Source organism: Apis florea, unplaced genomic scaffold, assembly GCF_048593485.1.
Source record: "Apis florea isolate Af1SG1 unplaced genomic scaffold, ASM4859348v1 contig_3391_pilon, whole genome shotgun sequence".
Classification (NCBI taxonomy): domain Eukaryota; kingdom Metazoa; phylum Arthropoda; class Insecta; order Hymenoptera; family Apidae; genus Apis; species Apis florea.
In genome coordinates this window covers 1,895,061-1,917,214 of record NW_028256754.1, presented here as the reverse complement: position 1 = coordinate 1,917,214, position 22,154 = coordinate 1,895,061, and the positions used below count along the sequence as shown (strand labels likewise).

The following is a 22,154-nucleotide window of genomic DNA, read 5'->3' as shown; positions in this document are numbered from 1 at the left end:
TGTTGATGCGTTACTTCATTATTCGATTGTTATAAGGATATTTATTAATAATAATATATGAATTATGAATATAATATTTGTTAAATTATCAAATATTTATAAAAATCGAATAGTTACTAATTGAAATAGCAAAATTTTTAAGAATTTAAATTACGCTTTTTTAATATTATTACGTATTATAATTTTATTATTAAATAATATTTTTTCGAGTATTATTAGAATAAAGATTATTACTTAAGGACAATTATTCAGATTTTAATTTTAATTATAATATATTTATTATAATATATATAAATACTGAATAATTTTCTAATTTGAATAGTTTTATATTTTTATATAATTATAAGATATTTAATAAAAAAAATAATAATCTATTCTACGATTGAAAACTTTTTTAAATATTATTTGTGTAATATTATTATTTTATTGCTATATATTTTGGAGACTAATACACATTTCACAGTATATCTAAATTGTTTCATCAATACTTTTATATATTCCTATATTAATTATAATTTCATTTTTTAATTATTAATATTTATTTAAGAATTTCTCCCTATTTTTTAATATTATTTTAATTTTATATTTATTTAATATCTTTGATATTTTCTTCTTTTTCTTTATAATATTTATAATATTATAATATTATTTATAATATAATTATAATAATTTCTTTATAATATTCGACTGTGAAGATCGATATTCATATGCAAATTTTAAGAAGTACGGAAAATATTTATATTATATTTCCTCGTTTCCAATATCACAGAAATATTCATGATCTTTTAAAATTGACATAAATTAGATTGATATGATATTAAATATTAAAAATTATTAATCTAATTTATATTAATTCAGTTAAAATTTCATATATAAAGAAATTTTTATTTTTTATTTTAATATTTTATTTTTATTAAATTTTATAAATTTTTACATATAAAAAAAAACTAATATTAAAAATAGAATATTTTGATCTTTCAATCATGCTAATTAATTTCATTGAAATTTTCAATTAAACTAATACAATAATAAGTAAAAATATTACAAATTATATAAAATTTAATTAAAAAAATTTTTTTTTTGATATTATCATGTGTTTTTACATTAATTTTTTTTTCTTTTAATATTTCTATATATATATATATGTACCACGTCATAATAAACGATTAGTCACATTAAATTTATTTTTTATGTATTAAAGCTTGTTAAACTGTTCCCACGATTTCCATATATGAGTTTCTTAGAAAGTTGAAGGTCAATTGAATAAAAATTGGTTATAGTTTCTAAGAAGTTCTACTCTTTTTTAACATTAATTCTATATAATTTTAGTACATTTGTTAACAACATGATTAATCAACGATTACATTTTTTTTTTAATTTTTCAAAAATTTTTTTCACCTAATCTTATGAAACTAAGTTAAGTAGTTTGTTTAATTTTAATAAAAAGAATTAAATATTCTTATATTGTAATAAAAATTATAAATTTTAATACAATTTAATAATAATTCTTTCGATATATAATTATTTATTCTACAAAGTGAAATGATTTATTTTCGTTATAATAATTTATATTCGAATTTATAATTTAATTGAATAATCTATATTTATGTAACAATGTTATTTCCGTATAATAACTTTTATTAGATTTTTATGAATTATATTCATTTTTTAAATTATTGTAAATACATAAAATTAATTTTGTTTTAAGTACTACGTTAATGTCAAGTGAAAATCTATAATTATTTTGCTTAACATTAAAAATTTTACTTTATTCTTAAAGGAACTAATTGTAAATATATATCTAAAAAAAAAAAAAATGCATAAATTTCTATGTTGTAAATAATTTTTTAATTTTCTGATTTCTAATTTATATCTATTATGAAAAATTTGTATTAAATGATATTATACATTATAATCAATTTTGTTATAAATTTTTTTTTAAATTATTATATCTAAAAATAAATGTGATGAATTTGAATAAATTTTTTTTTTATATAATTAAGTTATTTATTTAGGTATAAGATAAATAATAAGATAAATAATTTTTTTGATTCTTGTTCATTATCTATAATTTCAACAGATTTTAATTATCAATTGTACAATACAAATTGAACAATATTTATAGATAATAGGTAAATAGGTAAATTATAAGAATAATTACAAATGTAATATTATTTTGTTTCAATATTTTAACAAACAAATTTTTAACAAATTTATATTTATATATTATAATTTTATTAGAATTTCTATATTATTAATATTATTGTAAATTAAATTATTGTAAAAAAAATTCACAATTGATACAATATTTTTCAATATGTTGGACAAATTACAATTGAATACTAAATAAATAAATGTTTTTTTAAAATGTTGTATAAAAATTTACATTATTTTTTATTGTATCATTAGAAATTTTTAATATTTAATTACAAAAAAATATATCGGTATCAAAAACTTTCTTGCATTCATTTTTAAAAAAATAAAAATGTATAAAAAATTGTACGCAATTTACTGAGTTAGGATGTTCTATATGAAAGATAAAGTTTAACTCTCGCCACTAATGATGGATAAAAATAAATTATTATAACTCTAGTATATCATTATTAATTAAATAATCTTGGTACAAAGATAAGATAGAATGCATATGTGAAATTGTTCTTAGCCACATTTTGTTATTTCTTTTCAACTTAACATAAAAAAAGTAAATATATCAATATCACATAAGAGAAAAGCATTTTTTAAGTACATAAATATTATTCCTGAAAATTCCTTGAAATTTGAATATAATCAAATATTTTTTATAAGTATTTAAACTTCTAAAGATTAGTAAACAGATTTTCATTCGATTTTTAAATTTCAAGAAATGTGTAAATAGACTTTTTAAGTTATCAATAAAATTATGCTTTATCTCTTGGTTCAGGTACTTCATTATTTGAGCACTTATTAATATCGGGCAATGACGATTTACAATATTAGCGCATTCATGAGGTTGATAAATTTGTTTTAAATAAAATTATTCCGTATTTTAACACGATAATATGCAAAATTGAATTGTTGAATCACAGATTCGACCAGAATATATCTATATCCTTAATAGTATATTTTTATTTATAATAGTAATATTCGATTCGATGTTGGGTCGACGAAATCTTTAATAATTTCCAGAAAAATTATTTCAAGAACAGTATAAGATAAGATCTTTTTAAAATTAATACATAATACATAATATAACAAATATATAATGAATTACAACTTTTGAAGGATTTAATAGTTTTTCAATAAAAACTATTAAAAATTTTTTATAGTCGACTCGTTTTTTTTTCAAAATCTAAATTATATAATCTTTTTAAAAGATCTAAATTATATTTTAATGTTTATTATTTAAATAATTTGAAAATTCGAAAATCCACGGACTTTATGTTTTACTATTAACTTAACATCTTGATTTCTTCTACGCCATTGTTGCCACGACTTAAAATGAAACCTGAAAACACAAGTTTAAATTCAAATTAAAATTAATTTTATTTTTATATCATTTTAAAATATACACATTTCGTAAAATATTATTTTATATTTTATATTTTCATTTATTACCTAAAATTGATTTTATTTTGAAAAATGTATCTACTAAATAATTTATAATCCATAGAATATCTATATAAAATGTATATTTACTTACTTCTATAACTATTTGTAATAGATTTAATTCAATTTAATTAGATTTAGAAAGCATTCGATTAGATCATTATTTTCTTTTTCAAATAAAATAAAAGTACAATAAAATTTTCAATAATTAAATTAAAAAGAAGATATGAGATTTTTAGATAAAGAGGTATTTTTTATAATACAAAATATTAATATATTCATAGGACATTTTCGATTTAGAACTATTGATTTTATCTTATTTATTAAATTATAAGTAAATGAAATTTGCATTAGATAATGTTAAATGAAGTAGGCAAAGATAGATAGAGAGGTAGTACAACAAAAAGATAAAACTATCTCACTTTATCTCTCTTTTGATTATAATTATATTGATTATGATAATTATATATCGATTATAACTTAATGAATTAATCTCAACCGCCATTCTTATATCAATTTTTATGTTCATCTTTAAAATCGAAAAAGTATCTAGCGAATATATTAGTCTGTGTAAGATAATATCAATGACAAAGAATAAAATATATTAATACAATCAATATGAAAAATAAGATATGTTATAAATAAAATTTTTTTATAATTATTTGTGTATCCTACATATACATTTTTCATATATTATACATTATACTGTGCTTTGAACTACTTCAATGATATATTCAACAATGATTATTGTTTAATATATGTATTTATAGAAAATATTTGTATGTGTCTTTCAAAAGAAATTTCTATTCTATTAGAATTTAGATTAAATGATATCAGTTAATTGAATAAGATATGTACAGATATTTGATAATCATTCTTTTTTATTGATGATAATTATTGATAACAAATTGTGCAAGATATTAGTCATCAATATTTATTACATTTATTTTCGAACCTTGGAATTTCTTACAGTCAAGATATACAATTATTTATTACCGCTAAAAAAGAATATTTAATTATGATGATGAAAAAATATTGAAATGTTTATTTATGTAAATTCTACAGATTCTTCATCATTCTTTGTTTATTATAATAGTTTTATATTAATTTTTTTTTCTTAATAATTTTACTATTTTCTCATTATTTTAGCAAAAATTGAAATCCATTTACAATGGAAGCAATTATAATAAAGAAAAAAATATAATAAAAAAAAATTTGTTAACTTAATTTCTTACTTCTGACAAGATAAACGAAATAAGTGATGATAGTCGAATATATATATAGTATCTAGATAAATATTAATTTTTGAAATATGTATAATAATAGTCAAATATATTATCATACGATGAATTTTTATTATTTTTTTAACCACGATAAATTATAAATAGATTATGGATGCTTACACGTTTACGAAAAATTTAAATATAAAATTTGAAAAACGCATATAATGCAAAAACACATAAAATATCTAAAGTAAAATATTCATTATATTTAAAGAATGAATTAATATGTAATTAATATTCATTATGATATTTAGTTTCCATTTTTATAATTATAATAATGAAATATAATTGTATAATTGTAGTAATATATTAATTTATATAAATATTCATAGTTCTATTTATTATATTCTAGGTCATTTTTATTATTTATTATATATTTCCATATATGGGTAGCTAATATTGAAATAAGCAATAATGATAAATTATAAAATTTTTTATATAAAAAAGATTTTTATACAGAAATATAAAAATTATAAATAAGAATAAATATAGTTTAGGAGATTTTTATTTATATAATTATTTATATTAAACATTTAAAACGCAAATATAAACGAAATTACGAAAGTACAATTCTTTTTGGGAATCATGATCTATAAATTAAACATTCATAATATAGATGATATATTAATTGAAAATGATAAATTTATTATTCTAATTTATTTCTTTTTTGAGATAGTTTTAATATTGTTATACTGCAAAACGATCATTTCAACTTTTTTGATCTTGTAGTGAATAGATATCTTTTTTTTAATTTTTGGAAAAACTTTTTGATGTAAACTTTTTAAATTATATAAAAGTTGAAATATGAATTTATAACAAACAATTATTACAAGCAACCTGCAGATTTCAGCGAATATCTTAATATTTGTTTCAATTATTTTTATAATCTTTCATTACATGAAGAGCATAAATCATACCTGAGAGTTACGATCAACCACAAACAATAAGTGGTCACCAACATGCAACAAAGAATAGCCAAACCTGTTCCTTCCCAAAAACCAAGCCTGCTGTAAGCGGATGCACCAACAGAGCATAAATATGTTGCCGCAATACAAAGTGGAGTTAGTACTATCAGACACACTATATCACCAGTTACACCTTGCGGTCCATATATATTCCTAGTCCTCCACCATTGTTTGAAAGACTATAATAATTTGTATTTACAATTAGTTATATTTATTTTCGTGTAGATTTTTTGTCCCTTATACCAGAGGAATACGCGCAAATTTTATCTTTGAGTAAGAATATAAGTTACTGAATTGCATATATTCCTTTGGCATAACTGGGACGATATAATTTTTACAAAAATTGTATTTATTAGAAATATTGATAATTAAAAAACGCCGATTTTGAGTATCCTATGAAACTTAGATCAAATTGCATGAAATTTTTACATGTATATTATTCGTTATTTATTAAGATATACTGAAATAAATGCAAATGTTCTGAAAAAATTTTTGTTAGTAAAATATTTTATTTACATGAAATTTAAAATATCTTATTTATTGGATAATTAAATATTTTATAATAATAAATGTTATATATTTATTATATATATTTAATAATAAATAAAGCTCAATAATTTCTTTTATTATCTTGTATAATTTTTTTTAGTTATAAAAATTACGTATAATTATATAAAAATTATATAAATTTGACGAGAAAATAATCTTAAACTGGATGGCAAGTTAATTGTTTTTAACAATATTTAAAAATACATTATTGCATTAATATAATATATATCGTTACATTTAATATTTCTTTTTTTTTTAAATTAAATGATAACATTTAATTCAAAATTTAAAGTTTTAAATAAGTCAATGATTCATAGGTTTTATTTCTTTTTATTATTTTATGTGTTAGAAATCTTGTAAGCATGAACAATATGAAGTGAACAAAGGAAGATTTTTTTAATTATCTAACTAAATTATCTAAGTTATCTTTATGACTATTAAGCGTTATTCGACTTAAAAATTTTAAAAAATCGAATATTATGTTATTTTAAAACAATGTTTCTTTTTAGATTAATGATATATAATAATAATACACTATATTTATAATTGTTAGGATAAAAAGTTTTATTTAGTATTTAGAAATGATATCTGATAATGATATTTGTTATAATTTATTATTTACACAAAAAAATATTTTAAAGATATTATTAAATATAAAAATATAATATCAATATAAACAATTCTTTATAACTAATAATGACTTTTCATTGTCATATTAATCAACTTGAATTACGTTTCTCTATATTATTTATGAATATTGGTAAATATTAAATATTCTTATATTTAATAAATTCTTGCAATATCATAAAAATTTTTGCAATATCATACTACTGAATTGTGATATTACATCAGTTAAGTATATATATATATATATATATAGTTAAAAGACCAAAATTCTTCATTAAAGAAAATTTAACATCTGAATGTTTTCACGGATTTTAAAAATGATATATTTACTAAACATTAAAATGTCATTAATAATAAACGATTTGCGATATTGGTTTTGATTATAGGAATTGCAATCCCATTAGACGGCATTATGCCGCATCTAAATTAAACAAATATCTGATAATATATGTAATTAAACAAACATAATTAAATAAATTCCAAATTTAAATGTTATTATTCTAATACCTAAGAATCAAACAATCAAGACTTGGATACTAAAAATTGGATAATTTGTAAATTTATAAAACGATAGGAAAAACACCATTTTTTAATCGATTGATTGAAATATAATCGTATAAACAATTTAGATTTTTAGATTTAAATTTTAGAATTTTAGAAAAATAAATTTTAGAAAAATAGAACTTTTTAAGAACTAAAAGATACTTTGTAAGAAATAAAGCGAATATTTTATAAAAATTTACCTGTGTTAATGATTTATTTTTCTTTTGTATCGAAAATAAATGTTTACAGATTTCACAACGATCCGTGTTCGACATGGACAACCATTTTTCCAAACAACATGTATGGATTAGACCCAATGTGCCAGAACATTCGCAAGGATCTATTAATTCTTCTACGGTTCCATCTATGAAACATTTTTTTTGTTATTATTTCAATAACCATCATAATCTCTTATTTATTTAATAAATTATTGTTTATTTATTATTAATAGATTAATTTATATGAATAATTTTAATCCATTATAAAAATACATTTAAAACATTAAATACATTATATACTACAATAATACAATGGTAATTTTATTGATTTATTGATTATTATTTGTAATTATTTGTTCTAAATAAAATTTTAAATAATTAATATATATATATAATTAATTTTATATAATTAAAATATAAAATTTTATATTTTTATAAAATTTTTTTTTTTTACAATTAATTTCAAAATATTCAATAATGATATTCAATAAAAAATAATATCTATTAATTATAAATTTTGTTTTTAATATAATATTTTTTATCTGTTGTAATTAAAAATAATTAAATATTTTAATAGATTCATATTAAAATAAGTATGATGTTAATTATTATTCGATAATTATATATACATATATAAACATCATCGATTTTTATAACATCTTTTGTTTTTTAAATATCGAAATCGATTTTTAAAAAATCGAAAATTGTTCAGAAATTTGTATCAAATTTTCTAGGAATATATGTTTAATATTTTTTTATAGATTAAGACATGCTAAAGAATTTTGTTTTTTTCAAATGGAATCAAATTTTTAATACATTATTTTAATATATATAATTCAACATTTTTTATAAATAAATATAAAGTAAAAGTATAAAGTTAAAAAATTATTAGTTTAAGAAATATTTTAATTTTGTAAAAGACAAGAAAAGAATGAATAGACGAATATATACTTTGCATATTCTTTATCTTTCATACAATAATTTTTATAAAATTTTAATTAAAACATCACTTAAATTAATAATTTTTAAATACTTTAATACTTTTTTATAGATTTTTAACTTATATTAAATAATTAATTAAAAAGCATATAATTCCATTTGAAAAAATAAAGTTGATCTTTATATGACTTTTACTTATATTCATGTATAAAAAACTAATCATATTAGAATATATATCTTTTGTAATCATACAATTTATATCCAAACATTTATCACAGTGAATAATAACAAAAAATAATGATAAAAATCAAAGAACTAATTTCAAATGAGATATCCTATATATTTATATCTTTTATTTCGATTAATTAAAATATCATAAATTATTATAAAACAAATTTACATATATAGCTTTCTTCTTTGAACACTTAAATCATTCTATTTCCGGTTTTCAATTATCGTATCTTTGCAACCACATCACGTGCTGCACTACATTCACTCGATCATCCATGTAAATCGAATTTATCTTATTTAAACGATTATTTGAAGAATCTCTGGATCAAATATATTCAATCTAAAATAATATCAAAATTTTGTTTATTAGAGAATTAGTAAAATTCTTCGAATAATTATTTCAATAAAATAAAATCTATTTTTATAGATAATGATCGAGAAAATGCAAAGTAGCAATGTGATAATTGAAAATCGCATATAGAATTATTTAAAAAAAAAAAAGATTGACATAATTTATAATAAAATAATAATATTTATAGTAATAGTATAATAATAGTACAATAAAATATAGTAAAATAAAAATTTATAATATTATAATTGTTTTTAAATAAAATTTCATTAAAATAAAAAAATATTTCTTTGTTTGAACATAAAAATACATATATTTCTGTATATATATGTATATGTTTGCATGCATATAGTTTGCATGTTACTGTTTATTTGTAATCTATGCTTTTTATCGTTTCATCGCTGTAACAGATTGTGACTCATAATGTCTTTCGAAACGTCATTGGATTCTTTGTGGTATCATCAACTCTCCAATCGATTTAAAATGGGAATTTAAGTAATTATTAATTAAAATTTAATTGATCAAAATATAACATGTATACTCGTTAAAATATAAACAATCAAATTATCATTATATATAATATAAATTCATTAAATTCGAAGATTACACGAAAGTTTTCCAATAAAAAATAAATATTTAATATTTATTTTTAAAGTAATAAAACAAATATTTTTAATGTAAATATTTTATATAAGTTAATAAATAAAATAAATTATAATTAATATTTTGTTTTAAGGTTGTTTTATTGAAAAAAAAAATAAAAATATGTACATATTTTAAAAAAATAATATATATATTTTAATTTGTTTTGTATTTTATTATAAAAAAATTTAAAAATATAGAATTTTATAGAAATATATAGAAATATATAATAGAATTTTTAATGTTTTATAGTATATTTACATAAATATATGAAACACACAAATATATATATATATATATATATATATATATATATTCTATAATATAAATATAATGAAAAATAAAATAATAAGATAATGGTAATAAAAATAATAGTATTTTAATATATTTAAAATAATACTGATGTATATAAAATTTTAATTATAAGGTATTATTATAATTATTATAATTATATATCATTTTTTTATTGTTTCTTATAAAAAGATTTTAATATATTCCATCAATTATATACATATCAAATTATTTTAAAAATTAAGTAGCATACAGAAAATATTTATCGATAATAAAGAATAAGTAATAAGAATAAGTAAATAAGAAAATAAAATCGATATAATATGTTAATGTTAGTAATTTTTTAATAAATTTATCGTATCATTTCTTATCTGCTAAATATATCAAATATATCGATAAATTCTAAATTAATTATTGTTACATTATATAATTTATTAAAATTATTTTTTTATTATTGTACACATATAGTTTTATTCTTGAATTTATTATATAAAAATTTTAGTATAAATTTGTAATGAAAAGCAATAAATTATGATAAAATTGTCACAGCAAGTGTATATTATTATAAATCATTATTTTCAAACTTTTTTATTAATCACGAAACTAATCATTAATTGTCACATAGAAATAAAGAAATTCTTTTAAATGTTTTATAAAAATATTATTTTATTTAATTCTAATGTTATTTTTAATCATATAATATCATGTGATATACGAAATATTTCGTTTTGACTTATAAAATATTTTGATTTATTTGATATATTTTGTATATATTATTTCCTGAAAGGTAGATGCTACATTAAAAATAGAAATGATAGAAGCAATTTTCAAATACAACATAAAATCATATTCAAAGTCACATTGAAATAATATATATTACTTTTTAAAAGTCTTTCAGATTTCAGTTTATATATTCAGTTCTCTTATTATTTTTTCTGATCATATAGGATTATTTTATATGTTAGCATTTTGCATATAATTCATTTCTTGAACTTTTTAATTTAAATCATAAAGATACTTTTCTTTCGATTTATAAATGTACATAATATATTTCATACATAATTATCATTAATCACTTAAATTACAAAATAATTTAATTCACGAATAGACTAAACAGTCATAGTTTAATACATTATATATTATTTATTAAAAAGCACATAATATATGTTTTATGAAAAATGAATTAGAATAATCTTCAAATATGTTATTTATGTTAATATATTAAAAACTTAATATGTATTCTCATTATTAATTTCCTTAATTCCATATTAATTAAAAAATTAAAGATCGAGTTGCATAATTTATATATTTAAAAATATAAAAAAAGATAAAGTAAGATTAAAAATAAAATAGAAATTGTCAGGCGTACCTTCATGACAGATTCGACAACAAACAGAACCGGGACTTCGTTTATCCGGTGTCATATTGCGTCGATACAAAGGCGAGGAGATTTTCGGCGTGTTGATTGTCGCGGCGTTCCCGAACACCGCCGTTGTTGCACTGTTCTGCTGAAATTCCATGGGACAATGAGACCCGTTATCGAGCTATTATCGAGGAATTATCGCCGGCTATACGTTCGTTGCCGGACGTCGATGTAGCCTCGTCCAGATGAAATTAACCGGTTGCTTTGTCACAGAAATCAAAAGTCGAACTTCGATCATCGATCAAATCGATGTTTTCATTTTGGACGTAATCATTGAAATGTTTTGATTCTTATAAGAATTAACCGTGTTAGGAAATCCCGATTTATAACAATGAAACAAGCTGTTAGAATATTAATTTTGAATATTTATATTTTATTTATTCTAATGAAATAGAAACAATTGTGATAGCAATTGTATAAATATATTGTTATTGTTTTATTTTCAAATAAATTTACTGTTAATGAAGAAAGCATATATTTTGCATAATATTGTTTAAAAATACAAGGGTTGAGGTATTAATCTAATATATTGTGAAATAACTTATTTATTATTTTCATATATTATTTATAATCTTACAACAAATTTAAGATTATCAAATAAATTATTATTTATTATTATTTGTTTCTTATATATTATTATATTGTATTATTATTTTTTCTTTTATTTTCTTTATTTATTTATATATTTTATATTAGTTCGATACATTTTATTATATCTATATTGATATTTTATTGTATGTAATATATATATTCTTTTTTTTCTTTAATAATAAGAAAATCATTTCTTAATATAAATAATTTTATTAATAATTGTAATGAATATTAAATTATATTTTATTTTAAATTTAAAATTTATTTTTAAAATCCATTAAAAAGATAATAGATGATAGATGTGATGATAAGATATGATATATATATATATATATTAAAATTATAAAAATGCTTTTTAATTTTAACTTTATTGTTGACATATATTTAATTTTACAAATTGAAAATTTATATTATATAAATATGTACAATTATTTATAAAATGTCATTTTTTAAATAATATTTAAAAAAATATATATTTTTTACATATTATACAATCTTGTGTAAAAGAAAATTAAAAAAATTTCTTTTTTCAAAATTAAATTTCTAAAATTTCTAAAATCTATAGTTAGAGAATTCAAATAATCCACGTGATATATATCTAACCTAAAATGATCAAGTTCATTGTGAATCTAACCTCAAAAATAAAGAAAGAAGTGTGAACGTGATATTCACTAGATTGTGCGTTATTATTTTATAAAATATAAAATGTTTAAAATGTAATAATTTTTCAATATATAATTATTAATATTTAAATATAAACAAGTATAATATGAGTTTATTAAACTCAAAAAATATGCCAAAAAAAGATAAATGAAAATACAATTTTATTTTATAATAAAATATAAAATAATTTAATAGTTTACATAGATACATCAATCTATGTTAATGTCATTATGATATTGTCATTACCATGGTATCTGTGGTACTGATTTATTATTAATGAAAATTTATCTTTTAAAAAGATATACACATATATTTTTAACTTAAAAAATTCGATATAAAAAAGTAACATGAGTACATCAAGTGATACTAATGACGAAAATTTTGAAATACAAAATGAAAAAGATGAAGATTTTAAGATCGATAATTATGAAAAAAAAATTGATAGCGATGATTCCTATTGTGATATTTCAGAAAGAAATAACGATGAAAATGTAAAATTAAATTAATATTTTATGTTTAATTCTTTTATTATTAATATATTTCTTCTTTTATTAATAAGATTTATTTTTAAATAACTTAAACATTATATTTTGTAAGAATAAAGAAGATTTAATTCATTATAAATTTCATATAGGCAGAAAAAAATCAAGATAAAGAAGATAATCATCCTGAAAATGAGTATGTGGGACCAATACTTCCTGGAGGCCATAGATTTGATAAAAAGTTTATTTGTGTTAAATATCCTGGAAATGTTATTAATCCAGACAGAGCTATAGAAACTTTAGGTGGTCTTCAAAGTATATCAACGGTATGTTATTTCCTTATAGAAGATTGTAAAATAACATTTTTATTCAATTTTTAACATTTGTAATATAATTATAATTATTATTATTTGTATATAATACTTATATATTATAATTGTTAATTATTTAATTCATTATATGTATATACATATATTTTAGGCAGTGAATACTCCAAATCGACGTTTAGAATTAAGATTTAGACCAGATGATATTTATTGTAAGCCAACTTGTGCTGACAGACATAAAACTAATGGTTTCTTGCTTAGAGTTAGAATTAAAAAATCTAGAATAAAAAAATTAGAAGAAGATGAAGCCAAACAAACAAAGAAACAATCAACAAATAATTCTATGATTGATGATAATAAAAGTACTGAAAATAATGTAGATAAAATGAACTTATCAGAAACTCAAAATGCATTTCAATGCAATAATAAAGATCAACAAGATCAAGTTATGACTAAATTAATTGATCAAGTACAAAATTGCAGCTTTAATATATTAGATGATGCTGTACCTGGTCCTTCTCATGAGAATTTATATTGTGAAAATATTAAAGAATTAGAAGATCTATCTTTAGATACAAATGATATAAATTTATCAAAATGTAAAAAAAATATATCACCAACATTTGATCGTAATAAATATGAAGATCTTTCAGAAGATAAAGATTATGAACTCCCAAAATTACAAATTTTAGGTCGAGTTGAAACAGAATTTAAATTTACGAGTAAGTATTATATAATATATTATATAACAGTATTACATTTAAGAATGAATTTAATTTATTGAAATATTTTCATAATGTATTTAAGAATATATATTAATATAATATTTATATATTCTGAATATTTTCTATATAATATAATATTTTTCAGATCTTTGTGATTTTCAATATTTACCTATAACTCAAAGCAAGGAAGATCCAAAAAAATTAGAATGTATATATGACAAAATTTATCCCAGTAATATGCCACATTATTCTTGGTTAAAGAATGATGTGCCTTACTTCTTACCACCAGCTGCATTCAGCAGAATGGACACAGTACAACAATATATACCAAAAACTGAAGTAAATTCATCTCCAGAAAAAACTAGAAAAAGACGAGCGGGATTTTTGAATTTTGTTGATTTTTCAACACAAGAAGTTCCTTCTAAACCACCAACAGGCATAGAAACTGCCATGAAAGTCAAATTTATTCAAAATGTACATTTTGAACAGATACGTCAAATTTTTGAGGAACGACCAATTTGGTCAAAGAATGCAATTATGTATAAAACTAAATTTTCTTCTCAACAATTAAAAATTTTATTGCCTGCAGTGTCATATTACTTTGTAAATGGTCCATGGAAAATTCTATGGGTAAAATTGGGATATGATCCAAGAAATGACATTTCTGCGAGAATATATCAAATTTTAGATTATAGAGTGAGAGCTATGCGTAAGTTTTTCAAATATTACTATTAGTAATATGATAACTTTAATTACTTTGTTGTTTACTTTATTTAGATGGTTTGACATCAACTGTTAAATGTAAAAGAAATTATTCAGAATATACATTACCATATAAATCAACACCAGTTTCAAAACAAAAAACAATTGTGCAAAACACAACTCCAAGTCAAGAACAAAATTCTAAAAAAGAACAGGATTTACATGAAAATGTGTATATTTATCGAGAAGGAACAATACCTCCTTCAAGACAAATGTTTTATCAGGTTTATTATAATTTTATTATTTTTGTGAATTATTTGTACATTTTATATTTTAAATTAGAGATTTTTTTTATAGTATTGTGATGTTCTTGTGGATGAGATACAAGAAATGTTAGCAAAATTACCTGATCCTTTACCTGGTACCAAATGCGATGAAAAAAGAGGCTGGCTACCAAGTGGTTTTGATGTACAATGTAGAGAAATTATTAATAAACAAGTTCGAATTGTTTTGAGAAAACAAATGAATATTCCTGACGATCGTATGTATTAATATCTTAATCATATTTTAATGTAAAATGTTTTTTATTTTATTATTATATCAAAAATTAATCTTTTTTTTAAATAATCTATTTTTTTTATGTATTGAATTATACATGAAAAAAATAAATGTCAATTTTTAGAATTAAAATAGACAATTTATTTTTTAATTTATCATATATTTATAATTATAACTATTGTAAAAAGAATATCAAAATAAAAGAATATCAATATTTTAATTTTTAGAATTAAAATAGACAATTTATTATTTAATTTATCATATATTTATAATTATAACTATTGTAAAAAAAATATCAAAATAAAAAAAGACTACTGCATAAAGAAAACAATTATTAAAAAATTACATATACTATATATATTATTTTTTAATGAAATATTTTATTTGCAGATCCTACATCTTTACCTCGAAAGCGTAAATATAAAATGAAATTAAAACGTAATAAGTTAAAAACTAAAAAAAGAAAGAGACAAAATAATTCTGTCTCTAGTGAAGAAGAAAATGAAGAAAAATATGATCAACTTGAATCTACTACTATTGAATCCAATACTGTAATAGAAAATGAATAAATTATATAAATTATAAGTAAAATGAGTTAATATATATAACAAATTCTAGCAACATTCAATTCATACGCATTATCTATAAGATTTGGTAAATAAGTGGATTTTTTAAATACCTACAATTAAAGTTTATTCATAAATGTACAGAGTCTGTCTGCCAAATATCTATTAATAAATATCTTTACATTATTATTGATTGATAGCATAATTACGAATTGAATATAATGTAAAAGATTATTGAATTTCTTTGAAAAATGAGTGCAGGAAGAATACAGCGACGAGACACATTCCAATGCTATTTATGATTGCTCAACAAATATTTTTAATACATGTATAACATGTATGTATAATAATTGTAACATTTGTATTATAATAAAAAAATAATTAAATGCTTTTGAAAAATTATGATTGTAGTTTTTCATATTTTAGTTTATAAAAATTTTGTAATTTAAATCATTAATTTTATATAAACAATAAATATTGTCTTTACATCAGTAAAGCAACTTATTTCTTTTGTATATTGTAAGTATTGTGTATTTTAATAACTATATGTATAATTAATCATTTTTATTATTATTTTGTCATACATATTTTACATTTAATAAAATAAAAAATCTAAATATTTAAAATTCAATTTAAACTTTTAAACATATGTGAATTAATATGACAGAGACTATTTTAAAATTAAATAGGCAATTAATTTAATTAAAAAATATTTGATGGTCATCTTTTGTTTTCTGTCTGTTTTTAATTCGTGTCTCGTCTAAACTGCAAGAGAAACGGGTAAAACAGGTGCTAATGACGTAGATTATTTATTTACGAGGCCTTTAAAGGCGAATGTTGGGATTGGTGCTGGCCACATAATTCAAAAGTTCTTCGGAATCTTCACAAACAAATGGTTTCTGGTGATAGCAAGCCACATCATGCCAACTGATTCCATCCTTATAAACATTGTTAAGAACAGACATGCAAGACTCGCTGGTGCCATTTATATCAAATTCAGCATTGTCAGGTTGTCTAACTTTCTTGTGACCAGTTTGAGACCATGGATTGAAGGACCAACCTTCAGGGATTTGATTTGTTGGTGACATTTTCTTTCTATTGGCCGACCAGAACCATCCGTAAAGAGCTTTAGGTTCGAGGTCACGACGATTTTCACAACCTTTGAAATCGCAAAGACGTCCGGAAGTCCAAATATAAGGAACATCATCTGTGATAAGCAGAAAATAATTTATACAATATAATACAAGTTATAATTTTTAATAATTTATATACTATATAATGTATATTTATATAATTTATATATATGTATAAAATAAATAAGTAATAAAATAATGTTAGTTTAATAAAAATATAATAAATATTTAAAAATTATACAAATAAGTTTTTATTATAGCAAACACATTAGAAAAATAAAAATTTTATATTATAAAATGTTTGTTTGTATAATAATTTTAATAAGTAAATAATATATTTATATATGTTAATTATAATTAATATGTTTATATAATTGTGTGTATAATAATTTTAATTTTAATAAATAATAATTTTTTGATATAGATTGATTTAAAATTGTAAAAAATATATATTATATAAATTTCTTTATTTTTTATATAAAAGTATAAAATGATATATGAAATTTTTTATTTGCATTATTTTATCATTTTCGATTTAATGAAAATTTATCTCTTTTCTTTTAATAATTTTATGAAAATTTATTATTAAAATATTCAAAAATGAATTTTCAATATGAAAAAAGTATTTAATATAAAATTTATATTTCTATTATGTAATAGAGAATCTTGAAACTTTCAAAAAAAGAAAGTATATTTTTATTTTGTAGAAATGTCAAACAATTTTCAGATTATATTATTCTGTGGTAATACATATTCATATACGTATGCTAGAAATGATTAATGCGTTCCGTGATGCAACTGTGTATGTATATAAAAAGATGAGATTCTTCAGCCTCAACCCACTTAAAAGATCCTTCGTTTCGCCTTGAAGATTCTGTTGTTAGTTTGCTAATGTGAAGATTCTAATTTCTCAACAACGAATGAAAATTGTATCTCTACTTGCAAAAGCAATTGTTGTTCGCAAATCAAAATTACAGGTAAATTTATATAGATATATGTGCATAAAATAACTTTTCTTATTTATTAAAATATTATAAAACTTTTTAATTGTATAATCTTTTCATGTTCAATTTCAATATTTGTTCTTAATAGATAATTCTAATAATTTTAGATTTCTTTTTTTTTAAATATTTGATTCAATAAAAAAATTTTTATTTATAATTATGTTTCGTAACATTATTTTAATAATTATTGAGTTTTTTAAGATGATTATCAAATATTATATATATATATATATTCCAAAATAATTATAACAGATAATAATATTTAATTATAAAACAGTTTTATGTGATAATATTGATTCTACTTTAGTTTTTTAAAGTTTTTTGAAATTTCAATTAAAATATATTTCTACAATATTGTTCTCGTAATAATCAACTACAAAACTACTGATTGGTCTTTCACTTTCTTCAGTTGTGAAGAAATACTACAGCTGAAGACGTGATGTTACAAGCCACTTAACGTGAAGTCAAAGCATCGTCGGCAATGGATCATTTGTTTCGAAATTTCTATACTATCTAGTTGGCTAAAGAACGAAAGTTACAGCAGGTAATAAATTGTTCACGAACCTGCTTCTGTGTTCCTGTTCCTTTGATTCTATCTCAGCTGTAAAACTTTCTAAGTTCTAAGTTCTAAGACATTGATGAAATGAATTTGTTTTTATATTGATTAATAAAATTTAAAAAAAAAAATTAGTAAAATTTAATAAATCATATTATACGATATTGTTGGATTGTTTAGGTTTAAAAAAATATTTATAATAATGCGATTTCTTTATCTTTTGAAAAGGTAACTATACAATTATATACAAGTTTTTTTTGTTATTTTACACATGTAATGATGTAAGAAGTTTCAAGAATTTTCTTTATATACGAAAGATGATAATTTAATGGTTATGAATCTAGGATATTTACTTTTTTTAATAAAATTTTATCATTTAAATTCATTTTCTTTGAATGATTAGAATATAATTTATTTGTTTATTCATTCAATGAAATTATTTGTAATATCTTCAATGCTATATTTCAAAGAGTATATATTTTTTCAATGATAATATTTTTATCATAAATTATAAAGACCTAAGATTTTTTATATAAAAATTTCTCACATCATGATAGAAAATAAATATATATATTTTATTAAATATTTTTTATGAAATATGATACTTTTCATGACAGAATGTATTTAGTAAGTATTTATTAAACAATAAAATTATATAAAAAAGTTAATTTCTTTAATTTATTAATCTAATTGTTTAAAAATTATTTTTTATCTTGTCACATAAGGATAAAATTTTTCTATGTCACATATAGTGCATACTAGTATATACTAAATTTTATATATTATAAATACACATATTCATGTTTTAGTTATATAGTAATTATTTTTTTAAAAATAAATAATTAAAGTTAATAATATACAGCCAAAAATTGCACATATATATAAAAAAAGTATATTTTATATTTATCAATAAAAAAAAAAAAGTTAAAAAAATATGATTTAGATTATCATGAGAAAGTCGATATTTACTTTTTTAAAGATTTTCATATTATCTATATTGATAAATTTTGTTATATATAATAACAAATATATAATCATAATAATAATAATAAAACAAAAATCTTCTAATAAATTCTAAGTTATTTAATAAATTTATTTTATACAAAATTACAAAATTATTATTCAATAGAACATTGATAAAAACATCATGAAAAGAATTTGGAGAAATTCGTTTCTATATATATCAACCTCTTTCTTAATAATTTCTTAATAATATTGCAAATATGCGTGAAACGAATATTACAAAATTATGTGAAGAAGTGACAATGAAAAAAAAAAAAAAAAAAAAAGACCAGAAGAGGAGTTAATTACGATGCAATCGGGACATACATTGAGCCTGCACGAAACCGAAGGTAAAAGCGTTTCGTGATCACGCGTCAAACCGTTCGCGAAACATACCTGTGCATCGTACATTAATGAATCATTCTTCTTCTTGTGATTATTCTTCTCAAGATTATTCAACTAAAAGGAAGGCTTTGTTTTTCCTCATGAATAATTAAATACAGGTCGATAAAAATTTTTTGTTCCACAGATTGATTTTTTTTTCGAAAGAAAAAATTTTAACTTGAAGATTCGAATAATTCTGAAACTATTTTTTTTTCTTTTTTCTTTTGTGTAAATTTTAAGCATCAACTGTATGTAAGAGATTATTAGTTAGATAATGATTTGAAATAAATATAGTTTTTTATATTTTTTTCATATTTCTTGTGAATATCCAAGAATTTCGTTAAAATAATTATCTATAAAAATTTTTTTTATAGATAATTTTCTTATTAAAAAACATTTGAAAAATTCTCATAAGTTATATAATTTCATTACATAAAATAGTCGAGAAATTCAATAAATTTTTTTAAAATATTTCGAAAATTTAAATCGCTTACTTTGTTGAATGAGTCTGAAGATTAAGTTATTTTCATCTTGCGTTTCCATTGAAACAAGATCCATACAATATTCTCTGCAAATGTTTCTAGCATCCAACCAATCTACCCTTTGATTTGCGTGAGCTGGAATATGTCCGCTGTAGAAGTAATTGTGTCCTCTGTAGTTGAATTCTTTCGGTCCTGTAAATTAAATATAAGATGTAAGTTAATTAAGTACATATAGATTAATGCGAGAATGCTTTAGTGAGATATTCGAATTAGCATGAATTATGTAATCCTTGGATAGAATAGTTTATTGATTAATAATATGAGTGGCAAGTGATGAATTTTAGGTTATAAACTTTCGTTACGTAAGCAGTTTCTATAATTTTATAGTTTTATCTAAAATAAAATAATCAATTGATTTTTAATTTATAAAATTTAATTGCAAAACTTGTTAGTTTCTAGAAGATTTTTTAATGTTGATAATTTTTGAAATTTTAGTTATAAATTTAAATTACTTATAAATAAATAAATTGTGCAAGAGAATTAAGATATTTAATGTGAAATTTAATATTGAGTTTTTTTTAAGATATAAAAAAATATTGTAGGTATAATACACAGTATAGATTATGTTATTAAAATAATTTAATTTTGAAAAATGATTTTTTTAAAATTAAGATAATTTAAGATTATTAATAAATTAAGATTTTCTGTTTATTATTATTTTCTAATTAATAATAAATGCAATTGATATATGTTATGATCATAAATAGATTGCGTAGAATAATAAAGTAAATGTTTATGGATTTATGAAAAATTTGAATGTATAAAAATTTATTTTAATACAAGATATACAAAAAGATACACAATATTTAAAATATAGTACGCATTATGACACATTTGAAGAATAAAGCAAATATCTATTTATGCTCTATTTTTACAATCTTGTTCATAAAAATTTGAATTTGTATAAATATTCGTAATTTAATCATAAGATTTTGATTAAAATTTTTTTTAAAAAATGGAATCAAATATCAAATGTAAATAAAAATTTTCATGATTATAACTATATATATATATAAAACTATTGTATATAAAAATAAGATGAATTTGTAATTGATTGAACGTGATTATCGCTTAAATGTCAACGGTCTTACACTTTTTCCTGTTGATTATGCAGGAATGTCTCTCTCGTTGACGATTTACAACGTGTATCTCATTATGAGAACCTAACGTTTCGATTGCGAAAGGGTTGCTCGTATTCAACAGTACTATTACAGGTCATCATGATTTCGCTTTAAACCGCATGTAAAAATGTATATTCTTTTGAATGTCATTAAA

At 19.5% G+C, this 22,154-nt stretch overlaps 3 protein-coding genes across 3 annotated transcripts in view; 1 reads left to right on the top strand and 2 right to left on the bottom strand.

The window, feature by feature from the left end:
* Positions 1-2,507: 2,507 nt before the first annotated feature.
* On the bottom strand, positions 2,508-11,751 carry LOC100867501 (E3 ubiquitin-protein ligase MARCHF3). Its single transcript, XM_003698137.4, has 4 exons — positions 11,592-11,751; positions 7,753-7,916; positions 5,786-6,012; positions 2,508-3,484 (listed from the first exon to the last, which is right to left on the bottom strand). Exons 1-4 carry the CDS (start codon positions 11,740-11,742, stop codon positions 3,382-3,384), a joined length of 645 nt encoding a protein of 214 aa, XP_003698185.1. The 5' UTR covers positions 11,743-11,751; the 3' UTR covers positions 2,508-3,381.
* A 1,052-nt stretch (positions 11,752-12,803) lies between these two features.
* On the top strand, positions 12,804-16,660 carry l(2)37Cd (general transcription factor IIIC subunit l(2)37Cd). The gene is made up of 7 exons (XM_012492969.3): positions 12,804-13,390; positions 13,534-13,707; positions 13,862-14,429; positions 14,578-15,141; positions 15,210-15,418; positions 15,492-15,675; positions 16,083-16,660. Exons 1-7 carry the CDS (start codon positions 13,247-13,249, stop codon positions 16,259-16,261), a joined length of 2,022 nt encoding a protein of 673 aa, XP_012348423.1. The 5' UTR covers positions 12,804-13,246; the 3' UTR covers positions 16,262-16,660.
* Positions 16,360-22,154, bottom strand: part of slf (C-type lectin domain-containing protein slf) — a 24,725-nt gene continuing 18,930 nt past the window's right edge. Inside the window, exons 3-4 of the mRNA XM_003698138.4 lie at positions 20,832-21,011; positions 16,360-17,465 (exon numbers count right to left, since the gene is read on the bottom strand). Coding sequence (XP_003698186.1) covers positions 17,083-17,465; positions 20,832-21,011 — 563 coding nt within the window. The 3' untranslated portion in view covers positions 16,360-17,082. The remainder of the gene's footprint in view (positions 17,466-20,831; positions 21,012-22,154) is intronic.

Excerpts from the sequence above, each read along its gene's own strand:
- LOC100867501 (XM_003698137.4), bottom strand. The coding sequence starts at position 11,742 with ATGGAATTTCAGCAGAACAGTGCAACAACGGCGGTGTTCGGGAACGCC. Across the intron at positions 7,917-11,591 it reads TTGTCGAATCTGTCATGAAG|ATGGAACCGTAGAAGAATTA; the intron begins GTACGCCTGACA and ends AATGTTTCATAG. Across the intron at positions 3,485-5,785 it reads TGGTTGATCGTAACTCTCAG|GTTTCATTTTAAGTCGTGGC; the intron begins GTATGATTTATG and ends TTGTGTTTTCAG.